This window comes from Haliotis rufescens, unplaced genomic scaffold (assembly GCF_023055435.1).
Source record: "Haliotis rufescens isolate VD_foot unplaced genomic scaffold, xgHalRufe1.0.p SCAF_3, whole genome shotgun sequence".
Taxonomy (NCBI): Eukaryota; Metazoa; Mollusca; class Gastropoda; order Lepetellida; family Haliotidae; genus Haliotis; species Haliotis rufescens.
Window position 1 is genome coordinate 46,639,074 of NW_025964001.1, and position 15,250 is coordinate 46,654,323.

Consider the following 15,250-nt stretch of genomic DNA (forward strand, 5'->3'; position numbering starts at 1 on the left):
CATGTGATCCTGCATCAGTGTTATGTATCATATTATCCCTGGACCTGACAGCTTTATTGTGTCTTAAGTTAAATAATATGTTAAAGTTTTGAACAAAAATGTTTGTTAAATAAAATTGTGTCTCATTTATAAGGGTGGAAGTATGATATATGTCTGTCGATGTGTGTATTTTAGTAACATACGATGTGACCATGTTCACAAAATTTCATGTGTGCTAACAACTTTAATGACATACTGTATAAAAAAACCCATGTGCAACTGTTACCAAATGCTGCTTAAGTACAAAGATAGCCTCTTTGGTAAAGTGGGTGGTGTGTCTGGCCAAAAAGTGGGAGGTCTGGGGTTTCACTTCCCAAACACATCATACCAAAAAACGTTTAACAGATGGTGCTTGCTGTTACCCTACCTGTTGCTGGTCATTTAGGGGATAAAACAAGGACTGGTTAGCTCGTAGTCAGGAAACTGTGTCTGAGTGGGATATCCACAGCGTCATGGTATCTCAGTGGCCTTGCACTATAAAAGCGTCATTAGTTAGCCCAAACTTGTGAACACTTAAGTACAAATTATGTAAAAAAAATCACATGTTTCATAACTCTGTATTCACTCACTCGGCAGCATGACTCCCGAGAGTTTCTAGACTTTGGTCCTGCCCCACACTGGTGCCTGATTAGGCAAGTGACGTGTTAGAAATATGCCTTAGTTCACCCAGCAGTACAATTGGGTTCCTGGAAGGATGAGATGGTATTGTGAGTGTTAACCTTCTAGCGCCTGACAAGGGAGCTTGTGTTGTATCTTCAGGGAGCTATTATTATTATTCATCGTGGTTCAGACTATTATTTTTCTCAAATGTGAGGTGAAATGGGGTTTTAACATTGCATTCAATATTATTTTTGGTGTGTGTGTGTGTGTGTGTGCGTGTGTGTGTGTGTGCGTGCGCTAGTCCAGACTAATGCCGATTTTGAATGATAGCCCACTGAGATACCATGCCACAGTTTAACATGAATACCCCACTCAGACACAGTATATTGAGCCGACCAGTCCTTGTTTAAACCCCTAAATGCTGAGCGCCAGGCAGGGTAACAACAAATGCCATCTTTTAACGTCTAGTGGTGTGATGCGCATTGAACCCCGAACCTTCCCCTCTCCGGACAGATGCTCTACCACTAGACCATGGAGAAAGTCTTTCTAAAAAGAAGATATGGCATCATCATTTCTGATTATTCTTTCTCATTGGTACATGGGATCTATAATGAAAACCTCATCAAATCTTTTTTTCATGCAGATAATTTGTTTTGCTTGCATCGTGAATATATTCAACAAGTACACCTGTAAATCACGATTTAACGTTGTGTGAAGAAAGAAATACTTGTTAGGGTAACCAGAACAGAGAAAGCCGTCATGCTTTATTGAATGTTAATTAAACAAATTGAAAGATTAATGTTGTGAAATATTGTGTTGTGTTTTTCAGGACTGACTTGTCCAATGATCTCTGTTGCATGAGTTGCACCTTATTGGGAGTGAGGTGTAGTTTAGTCACCCCCTGAGCATAGTGTCTTACAGTGAGGAAGATGTCAGCTGAAACTGTCGTGTTGAGTCCTGCACTGCGTTGACCACCTGCTCACTCTGTTGTTTTCCTGCACTTGTTCTTGTGAATGATGGCTGGTGGTGGTACATATTTCTCCAGTGAGAGTGATGAGTATTATCTCCCCTCCAGCAGGCAGAGGCGCCACCCCCATGACATGGGCGACACGGATCCCCGGGTGCAGGAGCTCACTGCCAATCTGCAGGTGAGGTGGCTAAGCAGTGTGATGAGAGCTATTTGCATGAATAGTGTCATAGATGAAAACAAAGGTATGAGAAGCAGAGTGCCTTTTGTAAAGACCATAATGTTGAAAAGGATTCTGCCAGGATTACAATTCAACTTATTAACTCGCATATACTTACCAGTTATTCCCCTGATGAAGGGGCAAGAAGTAGCCAAACAATAAAGAACTTGTACACATGAAATCTCACAGGTATCAATAAGATTTCATGTGTACAAGTTGACATCTTTCTGATGTTGGATTGTCATCAGTGATTGACCAATTGTTATTAAATAGTGAACAAAAAAAGTCATGAATATTTTGGAGGATATTGTTTTTGTAGTGAAGAATGAGTACACAATTTCATTATAATATCTCCCAAAATATTTATGATCCCTAACTCTATTTTTTAAGTGGATTGTGGAGAAAACAAGATTGAAAATTAAAAACATATCTGTGACGTCTATCTATTGTTAAATGCTCCATTGTTTTTCAGGAATGGAGAGTTGTTTGTCAATTATACATTATCTTGAACCAAAATTTCAGTTAATTTGCATTTGGAAATATATAATTCTTTTGACAAATGAATAATTTCAAATTTGTAGGAAAACGTGTCGCCAGCGGGGTTCGAACCTGCATCATTTGATTTGAAGACGTGTTTTTGTCGACCTCAGCCTCGGCAACACAAGAATGTATAGTGTGACATTAACTGTTAAATATTTTCATAATTTTGAAAAATGATTAAAAGCCGAAAAATAATATGTATATGTATATAATGTTGTGTTAGAGCAGGTTACCTGTAGCAATGTTCATATTTATAGCAATTAGATAAACCTTCAGGTAAACATATAAAGATATATCCTTGTTCGGGACTCTATATCTCTTATCATGCCCATCAGCATGTATAGTAATAATGTGCAAGCGATTGATAAAATACTAGTTTAGGACCCCATGAAATTATGAAGAGCTGTGTACCATGCATTGTAAATATCAGCTCGCGACGGAGCTTGGTGCATGTGCAGCAGCAACAGAGAACGCATTCCTCGTGCATCACACAAGGGCGACAAACACAGTATAAATACAGACAACAAAGAGTTATGGTTTATTTTTTATATGCATTTCCACAAGAGAACATTTTGTCAAAGTGTAAAAGTAGGGATGGGTTTCAAGTTGGGGAATATCCTTGTAACTCTCCATACCTTAAACATAGAGGGCCTCAGCGCCTGCGGTGCCTCTGCTTCATTATTTTTAAGGAATGGAGAGTTACTTTGACATTCCCCTTCACATAAGTGTTTGTTTCAACTCTATACACAAGTTCACACCCATTGTCAAAATGACCTTACAATCTGTCATTTATGGGTTGAATGTCCACTTCAGTCAACCCTGTGGTTATCATGGTTGAGTCATTCATTAATGGGTTTAGCATCCATTTCTGATACAGTCAATTCTCTATCATGGTTGAGTCATTCATTAATGGGTTTAGCATCCATTTCTGATACAGTCAATTCTCTATCATGGTTGAGTCATTCATTAATGGGTTTAGCATCCATTTCTGATACAGTCAATTCTCTATCATGGTTGAGTCAGTCATTTATGGGTTTACCATCCCCTTGGCTCCAGTCAGTTCCATCTGTGGTTGTCATGGTTGTTTGAAGTACTGTAACTGAAAAACTTTAAGGTTTTATTTTCATCAAAGCTGTTGTTCAAAATGGAGGGTTTTATCTGAAATAGGTGCATGTCTATGCTTACTTTTGAAACATGAAAGTCCGTGGGAATGTCTTTGATGCATGTGTAGTAGTTCGCTGTCAGCACCTGTTGTTGTCCTCCATTGTCAGTTGGAGGAGTTCACGTTTCAATTCATATAAAGGGTGATAACTCTTTCTTTCCTATGTCTCAGTTTCACCATAAGGAATTGGCAAATGTCATATTGCACTTTTTCTGCAACTGAAATCACTTTTTCAGAATTGTTGGATATTTCTTTTTGATAGATTGACCACATTTGTTTTTCTCATGAGTATGTCATGAGTAAGTCACAATATATTTATGAAGTGACATTTTCTGCTGTGAATGTAATGATATTATCAGGTGAATTTTATGGCTGCAAAAGTACCAGCACCACCTCTTATTACACTTACAGACCTCTGGTGTCCTTGAGGCTTCTACTTACAACATACTTGAGTCAGACCTTTCTTTGGTAAAAGAAAGCCTGTTCACCCTTGCTCAGTTCTGTTAAGAATATTATGACATAATTCCTAGGAAAATTATAGACTCTCCATCCCTACATCTATGTTATATACCAATGTCTGCAAGAAATGGCACACTGTTCCAAGATATTGCTGTGTATGTTCTCCAAGGTACGAGGAGCATTCAATAAGTTTTGCAACTTCAATATAAGACCAAGTCGCAGAATATCTTTTGCACTTTTATTTTTCAATACAATCTCCATTCACCTCAATACACTTATTCCATTTGTCCTTCAAGCTTTTAATACCACTTTTATAGAAATCCGCAGATTGGCCCTCTAACCACGCCTCTGTGGCAGCCTTTATGTCCTCATCATCCTGGAAGCGTCTTCCATTTTTCGGAACAGGAAATAGTCACTGGGGGCAAAGTCTGGGCTGTGGGATGGGTGATTTAAATGTTTGAATCCACAATCACATATGGCGGCCTGTGCAATTCTCGACTTGTGAACCGGAGCATGTAAGGAACCTTATGACAGTGCGTTGTTCATGTTTGAGAGAATCCATGATTGTGACCACCCTTAGGTGAATGAAGCCATCACATCTAACTTATTGTTGTGTCTGGAACTTGTTATGACACATGTCAACCTGATGTTATGACTAGTGCCACACCTACCACAAGTTGACATTTGCCCACAAATGCCCAAGTTGCAAAACTTACTGAACGCCCCTCGTATGCCCATCATGCCTCGCTGAACCAAGGAGCCTGTCACCTTGTGTCACTTCCACCACAAGTCAAGTAGACCTTTAACATGGTTTACTTATTTCTTTCAAAGCCATGGCATCTGTTTGCCAGATTGAATATGACATAGTTAAACTTATGAATTTGACAGTCTAGTGTACATGGTATTTGGAAGGATGAAATGGAAGAAAAAAATTAAATGAATGAGCATGATGAAACATACAGAAAACTTTATGGATAACAGCCTCTTATAGCGACATTTTGCTGTAGGTTCCTACACCTTTATGGAGCTGTAATGTCTACAATCATGTGAAATCTCATTAAAATCAGATCTTAGTTCTCGCTACCGCTAATTAAAGATCTGAGGACATCCCATTACCGGTCATGTCAGAACAACCTTTGACCGATCAATGAAATGATTTAGAAGGAATCAATGGTAGCCAATCAGAAAGCACCTTTCTCGAGCTTTATGGCACTACTTTCAAATTGCCGACTTCCATTCAAGATGACGCTTTGAAAAATAACTTCACGATTCAAAATTTAAAAAACTGCAACAAAGAACCTTATGGATTGTCTAATAGATGGCCTATATTGTGTGACAGTACATCCCATGGGCTATGCAAAGTCTATTCAAATGTTCATCCCGAAGCGAGAGGTAAACGATGAGCAGTTGTACAGCTTGAACAGTCGTTCAGAATACCCTGTGTTTTACCTTTTGAGATTGCATGATGAGAAAAACGTTTCCTAGTGTCACTTTCCTGATCTGGTAAGCGACACTCTGATTGGTCGGATGAAAGGCCGTCCTGATGTGACTCTTAATGGGATGTCCTCCAGTCTTTGTTTTAGAGCTTGCAAGAACTAACATCTGATTATAAAGAGATTGCAACCAAGTGATGACTTGGTTGTAGTCATTCCATCTTGACAATGGTGTTTTCTTGATAACAGTTTTTTCTTATTTACTCACCAACGTCTAGAATACCAATGAAACAGTTATGATGGAACATAGTTCTTCTGTGAGTGAAACATCAGAGAGTCTACATATAGTTTTTATCATAATTGAAATTTGTTAACGGCCTTGGAGCAAATGAAGCATAGATATTTGTTTTCCTTTATTTGTTCACATTTGTGAAATTTTAGGTAAATAAGTAAAGTAAAAAACTTAGATGCCTCGACAATCGTTGTTACTCATTATTAATTATGGTCTCACTTTAATTTCAATGGAGGGAATGACATTCAAAATCTGATTCTTTTGTGTTCGTTTAGACTATGCAAATTTAATAAATATAGAAACTTATCTTTTTTATGGCTGGTGAATATGAATGCTTTCTCTCTGATTGGTCCAACACACCAAAGGTGCCATTAATCAGTCATATATCTGATTGAACAAGTTGAACATCTTTCAGCATTGACAGATACCTCCGTGCCCTGACTGCCTATTGAAGCACTTGTGCTGAGATCTATAGCTGTAGAAAATGATTAGTGTACAGTAAGATATAATGTCACATTTATTGATGTTGGACAAAGGGTGTCACTTGTTGATATAGGGCTGGAGGAATCAAATCATCAGACTTGAGAAGGGAATAAAGTAGACAGCAAGTTTTGAATGGGCACTCCTGGAAGGAGGTTTTACAACTTTCAAAGGGTCATGCTTGCAAACACACAGGGTGAAAAATGATATAGCACAGAGATCTCTCTCTCTCTCTCGCTCCGCTCTCTCTCTCTGATCTAACATAGATTTAGTACTACGGCGGACCAATCAGGATTCTAGAAGGTTGTGTTAGAATAATAACTGGATTTGTAGTTTACCCTGAACACCACAGGCTGTGTATGATTACTGCTATGTCAGAATGTTATACTAGCTATTTTAATCTGTTCCTCAATTCTTTCCTTGCTGATGTCCAAGCGGGAGTAAGCCAAATGGGGAACAATAACCTTGTTTGTATATTCCTTGCCTGCTCAACAATGATGCATTGTACCAGGATCAATCATACACTTGATATGCATAGGTTTTAGATAGAGTCTTATCAGTTTCTATGGAGAAAACACAGCTCACGGGTGCCCCTTGAAGGAGTAACAGAGTGTTGACTTAGTACACTGGTTTCAATGGATCGTGAATGACTTGTATGTATACTTAGGCATTTCTGAATATATTTCCAGTACTGGGGTCTATTCAGCTTATCCAAGTGTCGGCAATGCTTGACTAAGTCTTATCTCTCTACCCAGCCAAGTGATAGACATTGCTCTGATTTACAGGCTGCCTGGTATTCTCAACCATTATTGGGTTGTGTTGATTGCATTAACATTTCACATTTCGTCATATTCATGTTTTCTGCAGTTATTTGATATCAAAAGGGAACAACTTCCTCTGACATGTTTATTATGTTTACTGTAATTTTAGATTAAAAAAGTGCAGATGATATTCATGATAATGACTAATAAATGAGTTCAACTAGTTTGGCTGTTCCACTCAGCATGCTCAGTAGGTTATCAGTGTTTGTGTAGCTCACCTTACCATGTGAACTGAAGGTCTATGAATTGGAACTTAGCATGGATCCCAACAATAAGAATATGCTCCTACAAACCTCTTGTCTTTCTATTCCTCTGTTGATCCATCTTTTCATTTGTTGGCAGTGAATTTTTTTCCCCACAAAACTGCTCAGCATAACAACATGATAAATATTGTTTTCACAGAATATGTTCCATATGTTCCTGTCTACAGCAAAGGAGAGTTTTTTGTTTTAAACCTTCATTGCAAAATTAGCCTTCGCACCTAATTCTACTGTGAATACGGAAATGTGATATTTTTGATTGATTAATAAATGGCTGCCATCCATAGGTTGATGATCATTTGAAGTTGTAGTTAACCATTTTATACAGGTGAAAGTAATTTCAGTTGGAATTGACATACTGTAATATTGATTTGAAAGGGGTATTAATTTTCCAGTTGTAAATAAATTTTTGTGTTTGCAACTGTGTGAAGAAATTGAAATGTAAACAATAACAACAAACAAGGCTAAACATGACATCTATAATATGACCCTAACGACGTTTCATCCGCCGATTCAGAGCGTTGCTGACAAGATCGGGAAAGGGAATGTTTTCTTATTATGCAACCTCCAATAGGTTAGTGAGTGAGTGATTTGGGTTTAACGCCGCTTTTAACAGTATTCCAGTTATATCGCGGCATGTCAGCTTAATGTGGGAGGAAAAAAATTAAAAAATACTTAATAATGTTTTTCGCGGTAAACATTCCAATCTCAGTTTGTGAAATGCCAGTTTGTAGGAAACAAAGTAAAAATGCCATATAATTTAGGAAATATATAGGTTATCCTGACAGAGTGGTCATTTTTATTCATAATTAACAGTGTTTGGCAATATCAGCTTAAAAGAGTGTTTTTCTCCAATAATTGATGGGTTTATAGGGGACAGAAAGATACAATGCATTTTACTAAACAGGGGAGATAATTATTAATGTTGAACATTATCACGTACCTTATAGGTGAACTTAAAACCATACTGTTAAATTCCATAAGAGCCAGGGAGTGGTACTTTTATCTCTGCAGGTTCTGGGGCTGACGTAACCCCTTGCTTCATGTTTGGCAAGCTGACGAACTGCACAATGAGGCATTAAGGGAGCAATTTCTAATGTATGAGGGTGACTGTATGGACCTTGATGGTGGCAGCAGTGGGGCTTAAACTGGACTGAGGGGCTTAAATGTGCTAAATGTATCTACTTGTCCAAGGACCACAACTTCTTCAAGGCGGTAGAGGGTAGCTAGGTAAAAACCAGGGTTGTCGATCATACACTGCCAACACCGGACTTCAGATCGGCTTGTCCAGATGCCCCATTGGATGTAAAAGCTTCACTTTCTTCTGCATGAGTGCACATATACCTCCCTTGTCAACAACAGACATGCTAAAAGCTGAAAACATTGTTGAAACAATATTAACGGTTAAATTGTTATTGACCTCACTGCCAGGAGACCATTGTTGCGGGAAATATATCATTATTTGAAGGTTACTAAGTGTCTTTGAAATTTGAAAGAAAAGTAGGCCCCAAACAGAAAGAATTGATGGTATACTACATCATTTACTTTAAGAGGGTTTGTGACATTTTCTGCTGTCAGCAGTGTACACTTTCCATACTCATGATACCGGCATCACGTGACTTGACCAGCTGATGATAAACACTGACACACAAATTGTTGTTGCAGTGGTGACTTAATCCTAATTTGTTGTCAAATTCATCAGTTTTAACAAATTCAGAAGGCAGGGCATCACGACTTGATGGAAAGGGCCACCCGATGGGGCTTTTCCTCTGTGTTTGACCACAAAACCATTCATGTCTAGGCCACCGAACTAATCCATTCAACCCAAACTGCCTGCAGGTTCATTTCCATTACTGTTAAATTTGCCTCTACATTCATGCCAATAGTGATATATACTATGCAATAAATGTAGGGGATATTTTGTTTTGAGGTGAAACTGCAGGAACATACACCAATGTCTGGGTATGAAAGTAAGTGATGTATGTGGCAAGAACATTTCCCAAGAAATTAAGCTCCCAAACACAACATTGTGACAGTCATGAAGCATGTGACATTGACAGCATGTGCAAGGGGTGGGATGCCAGATTTACCATTGTCACTTCACTCAGACTTGCTTGTGGGCAGACACATATTGTTTTCTCAAACTTCAAAGACAATTTATTAAACACATTTAATCATTGGTAACATTATAATTTTTAAAAAATAACTATCCGTTCAACAGCCATTATATGTACATGTATGCACAGTCTGACCTTAAAGCTGTAGAAAGAACACAAATATTGGCCAGCATGGCCTGTTCTTTTTCTGAGATCAGGAAGCTAAACACACCAACCCCAATTCCACATCAAATTAGGTGTAGTAGAACCTGTAATCTGTTGCCATTTTAAACTGTAGACTACAGGTGAGCTACAGTGAAGTGGCACTATTTTGTCATTATGACATGGTTCAAATGACATGATGGTATTTTTTGTAGACTATAAGTTCAACTCATGTATGACTCTAGAATGTACTTGGGACTAAAGAGAATATGCACTGAGTCATGATGATGACTCTAGTTCATAGACTTGGTGGATTCCAGAATCAGTATGTAATTTGCCAAGTCATGATACCTAAAATGATGTTGACTGATTGAGTTGTGGTGTTCATTTTTCTTTCTAGTTGTTGACAAATTGATAACTTGAGCCTCACACAGGCACAACTAGTGTTAGAAAAAAAGGGGACATATATGCTTGGGGAACCCAGTTGCACAAACGGGATGGAATCGATGACCATCTCATCCAAAGTCATATCAGCCCCTTTTATATATACTTTTTTTAGTTAAGACCGCTTCCATGCTGCAGTGGTAGAGCATCGATTCCCGTCTGCATCATACCAAAAGACATTAAAAGATGGTACTGCTTGTTACCCTGCCTGGTGATTGGCATTAAGGGGCTAGTTAGAAAGAAATGCAACTTGTAGTGTTACCATGGCATTCTAGATAATTTTTGTCATGAAACAATATATCACGGGACTAACCATGGGTCTGGGTAGTCCTGTGGGTACCCAGGTCCTACTCAGTACCCACCTGACCCAACACCCAAGTTACCCGTCCCAGCCCTAATGCTATAGCAGCTGCTGCTATATAAGTGCAATATTCTTGCACGGAATGCTAAACCCCATTTCACCCCCATTTTTAGTTTATTATCTGACATGCTGATAGAGCTTTATACATGTGTAAGGCAAGTGTAACAGCCTGTTTCAGGTACTTAGTAACTTTAACCAAGCTCTTCAAAGTACCTTGTTCCCTGCACTGTGTATAGTATGTCAATAATATTCTATGAATCATGACGTATGCATTGCAGTGTGAACACTGCTACCCAGTATATCACCACTGCCCACCTCTTACCACTGGCACAGAAAACAGCTTCACCCAATGAAGTTTGCATGGCTGGCTGTTGGAGTACTTTCAGTTGGAGATCACTTAATAACAGTGTGGTGGCCAGTTTGATACATTGAGAGATATGCTGCCTGGTTGTGTTTTTGGTTCAAATGTTGCCTGTAAGCATGGAAAGTATTGTAATTAATACATACAAACTGTTAAGGGTGTACTATGCACACTTTGTGGTTAGTCTCAGAAGATTTCATCGGCCTCTCGGATACTATTCTAAAAAAAGTCTTGTGTACTCAAAAACTTGTGTATTTATAATTGGAATTTGACCAAACTTAGTATGCTTGATCTCTACGCAGAGATCTTGTTCACCTAAATTTTTATGTCATAGTCACTGAAAATAACATTATGAAACATAGCTGAAATTGAAAACAAATAAGGCTTTTTTCAATCAGCTATGATAGACTTGAAATAACTAACAGGATACCTGTCATCCATGTCATTCTTTTTGTCAAATATCAAGGTCACTTTGAAGGTCATTTACTTATGAAATGACTTGGAGTTTCATTCAGAAAGTTTTGTCAATATGGTATGACGATTTCATATTTGTATTTCACCTATGTTCCTCTGTGATTGAATGTCATTGAAGGTCAAAGTAAAAAAGTGTGAACTGTATGTCCCCAAAAGCTTCCAAACACAATATTTTGAGAATTTACAATTGGAATTTGACAAACTTAATATTCATGATCTCTTGAGTGAGGTCTCATCTTTAGAAATTTCTATATGACCTTCGATGAAGATTAAGATCATCAAAAATCATATTGTCAGAACATGGCATATTTTATTTTGATTCTTGATAATCATGATATTACAATACATTTCAATACAATCAATGATTAATGCTATACTGACACACTTTGAAAATGCATTTTAGATTTTTGGTAATATTTGGCAAATTGGCCAAAAAATCAAATTAAGTTATTCTGGGTATTTAGTCATGAGATATCAAACAACAATGTCAGCGTACAGGTTCAAATCTGATTCGATGTGTTTGGAGGAGGACTTGAGCACAAAAACACATCTTTTCTGATTTCGAGTTAAAGTTGTTTCATTGTGTTTCAGTACAATTATTTGCACTTTCTCTATACTTGCAATGTGTCAAGGACATCTCAAATGCCTTCAGACATTTGTGAACAGTATCATTTAGGCTGTATTTACAATATTCTGCAGCATCTTTTCATTTGTAATGACGACATATGCTTTCAATTTGAAATTTTCTGGCATTTTTTGTTAGCATTTTTTGTTCTGATCGTATCTCTTAAACTACTAGGTATTCTTTCATGATACTCTGCACAAAGAAAGACCAGGTTATCAACCCGTGTCTTTTGCTTTTTAAGTATTTTTAGAACATATATATTTTCCATTTCTATGGCAACAAATCTGACTTTGACTCTGTTCATAGTAGTGTGTTTGTCCAAACCATATTTCTAAAACTAATAGGTATTCTTTCATGAAACTTTGCACACACAAAAACCAGGTTTGGCTATTTAGGGATTTTAATTTGTTTTCTACGGCAAAGAGTTTGACTTTACGCTGGTCAGACCACAAGATTGTTTGGATAGCTATTCACCAGTGAAGGTAACCAAAGTAACAGAAGGCAAATGTTTAGTGTAATCATTTATATACGAGGGGTGTTCATTAAAATTTCCCCTAAACCACTTAGGGTTATCATATTTGGTTGAAATTTCACATGTGTAATGATACATGTATCTATGGGTTATGTCTGAATTTGCAGCACCGAACTATTAATCTTACCACTTTTACAGGTGTTATGATCGAGTAGGGTGTGACAATGGAGCCAGTAGAATACCGAGCAGTGATTAGGTTTTTATATTTGAAAGGTCGCACACCAAAAGAAACTTTCGATGAAATGAAAGCAACTTATGGGGAAGATGCCCCATCATATGACATTGTTAAACACTGGCATCGCCAGTTCAAGTGTCATCGGAAACCTGTGGAAACAGCTGCCATTCCTGGTCGCCCCTATTCAGCCATTGATGAGGACACTATCCATCAAGTGGAGACCGCCATTTTGGCAGACCGACGTATAACTGTTCGCCAGTTAGCACAAGATGTCAAGATCAGTGTAGGGTCTGTGGAAAAAATCATCCATGAAAATTTGAACATGCATAAGGTGTCTGCACGATGGATTCCCAGGTTGCTCACACCTTTCCAAAAGCAGGAACGAGTCAATTGCTCAAAGGATCTTTTGGACATGTGCCAAAAAAACCAGGCAGACTTTTTTGATAGACTTATCACACAGGATGAAACATGGGTCCATCACTATGATCCTGAGACTAAAGTTCAGTCGATGCAATGGAAAGCATGTGGAGTCACCACCCCCAAAGAAGGCACGTGTCCAACCCTCTGCAGGCAAGGTCATGCTCACGGTGTTTTGGGACCAGCACGGAGTAGTGATGATGGATTTCTTGGTAAAGGGTACCACAATTACAGGAGCTTATTATGCTTCACTGCTGCGGAAATTGCGGGACGCTATCAAGCTTAAGAGGCGTGGCATGCTGACCAAGGGTGTCCGTCTCCTGCAAGACAATGCTCCAGTACACAACTCTCATGTTGCCCAGACAGAAGCGCGGTCCTGTGGCTATGAAATCCTTCCACATCCTCCTTACTCTCCTGACCTTGCACCATCTGACTTCCACCTCATTCCAACCATGGAGTCATTTTTGAAGGGAAAACGTTTCGCAGATGATGAAACACTGATTTCTGAAGTCATGTCCTGGTTTGAGACGCAAAATGAGGGCTTTTACAAGCGAGGTCTCCATAGTTGCATAAAAAGATGGGAGAAGTGTGTAACTCTTGGTGGTTCCTATGTGGAGAAAGACTAATACCTATGCCAAGTTTCATTCCACTAGGTCCATCGGAAGTGGGTCAGGGGAAATCTTTAATGAACACCCCTCGTATGTATTCCCATTAAGCTGCAATATACAAGATTTTATAAGTCTAATGTGAAAGGTGAACTTCAGTAACTATTGATAACCACAGTTGTTGATACAACAGCTTACAGTATGAGCCATGTACCAATTGTGTGACATTCACTAATTCATTTCTTTGCAAATACAAAGTTCCGAATCCCAATTTAGTGGTATTACAAATGTATATTGATAGGTCAATAACTACTCTTGTATATGTACAGACAGATTAGATAGGAATACTCTCATCCAGTTGGACAGATCACTCTTGTAGCACTTGCTGTAACAATAAGAGGATTTGTTCTTTTGAATTTGTAGGAACCAGGGGGATTTGTCATCTTCTGATGACTCTTGTTTGTAATTTGTTATGAAAAGAAGTAAAAATAAAACACATTTTTGACGCTTTCTTGGTCATCTGCCTTTTCATTGGATGTTGCTATGGTCACAACACATGTGTAATAGACACATTATATATAGGAAGCTGGTGAAATAGTTTGTTTTTCAATCTGGAATGAATTGCTAATTTCTGAATATCAGTTCTTTTTGTCACTTCAATTTGTAAACTTTGCCAACCAAATGAAATATGCCTGATTTTGAAAAACGCAATATACCAGAATTTACAAATGTATTGTGATATATATTCATTAGAATTTGAAGTCATGGTGTACCGGTATTACCATACCTCTAATGTTTTGAGTGAATATCCTGTCTCAGGTGTCTCAGCCGTGTAAGGTCAGGGCTAGATTTAAGGAACTTGATTAGATTTGCACCAGGTTCATGTTGACATGAAAACGAAGTTCCACCAAACAAACCAGGTTGCACCCTGGTCCCATAAATTAACCAAGTTGAAACATAGTCTTGTCTGCTGCCAGCCATTGTCACAGAAGTTAATGACACATTGCTGTAAAATGTTATGGGAACATGTGCACATAACCTTCAATTACCCACAGTTTGATGATGTCAAGCCTAAGAAAGCATGACCAAGTACACGTAACACAGGAATTAGTGGTGTAAAAAACTTCAAAGATATTGTGGGGACAATTAAGGTTTAGCCAGACACAAATTTGAAATATTTTGACATAAATTATGTACACATAAATATTAGGTTGTATTTTTCAATAATAGGTTGTGCTTGTGAATGTTTTATATAGCTAACTCAAGCCCTGAAGGTGCAGCAATTAGTTATGCAGAGTTAAGTCCCTTATGCTTGTTGGAATACTGATCACAGCTTGGAATCCAAGATTTGCCCTGATTATGTTTCTGGGCTTGTCAGCACCATACCCGTGTTCATGGATTTCCTCTGCTGCAAAGTGGTACATGTCTAAGACCTTCAGGCTTTTATCCCAATACATGTTACTATGTATATATAGATGTAAATAAACTATGTACTGTTCAAATCAGTGTTAAATCAAACTCACTCACTCCTGAATTTTAGCGTGCTAGAAAGGAGCTGTAATCCATTGTTACCTTGGTGAAGGGTGTTTCTCTACACATGCTCTTAGGGTTGCTCCAGAATGCCTGCTATGTAATACTTTGTTCTTCTTTATCAGGACACAACACGTAACCTGCGATCTCTTGACCGGATGTTGGACAACTACAGGAGTGTGGGGGATGAGAGGA

At 38.2% G+C, this 15,250-nt stretch overlaps 1 protein-coding gene across 9 annotated transcripts in view; it reads left to right on the forward strand.

Moving 5' to 3' along the window:
* Window positions 1-15,250, forward strand: part of LOC124118860 (centrosomal protein of 128 kDa-like) — a 104,152-nt gene that overhangs the window by 862 nt on the left and 88,040 nt on the right. For 6 of the 9 annotated variants that reach the window (XM_046481146.2, XM_046481142.2, XM_046481149.2 and 3 more), the window contains exons 2-3: window positions 1,469-1,787; window positions 15,181-15,250. The exon at window positions 15,181-15,250 is cut by the window's right edge and continues 17 nt beyond it. In XM_046481146.2, the coding sequence (XP_046337102.1) occupies window positions 1,653-1,787; window positions 15,181-15,250 (205 nt within the window). In that variant the 5' untranslated portion in view covers window positions 1,469-1,652. The remainder of the gene's footprint in view (window positions 1-1,468; window positions 1,788-15,180) is intronic. The other 3 variants (XM_046481152.2, XM_046481150.2, XM_046481151.2) reach the window with 1 other exon arrangement.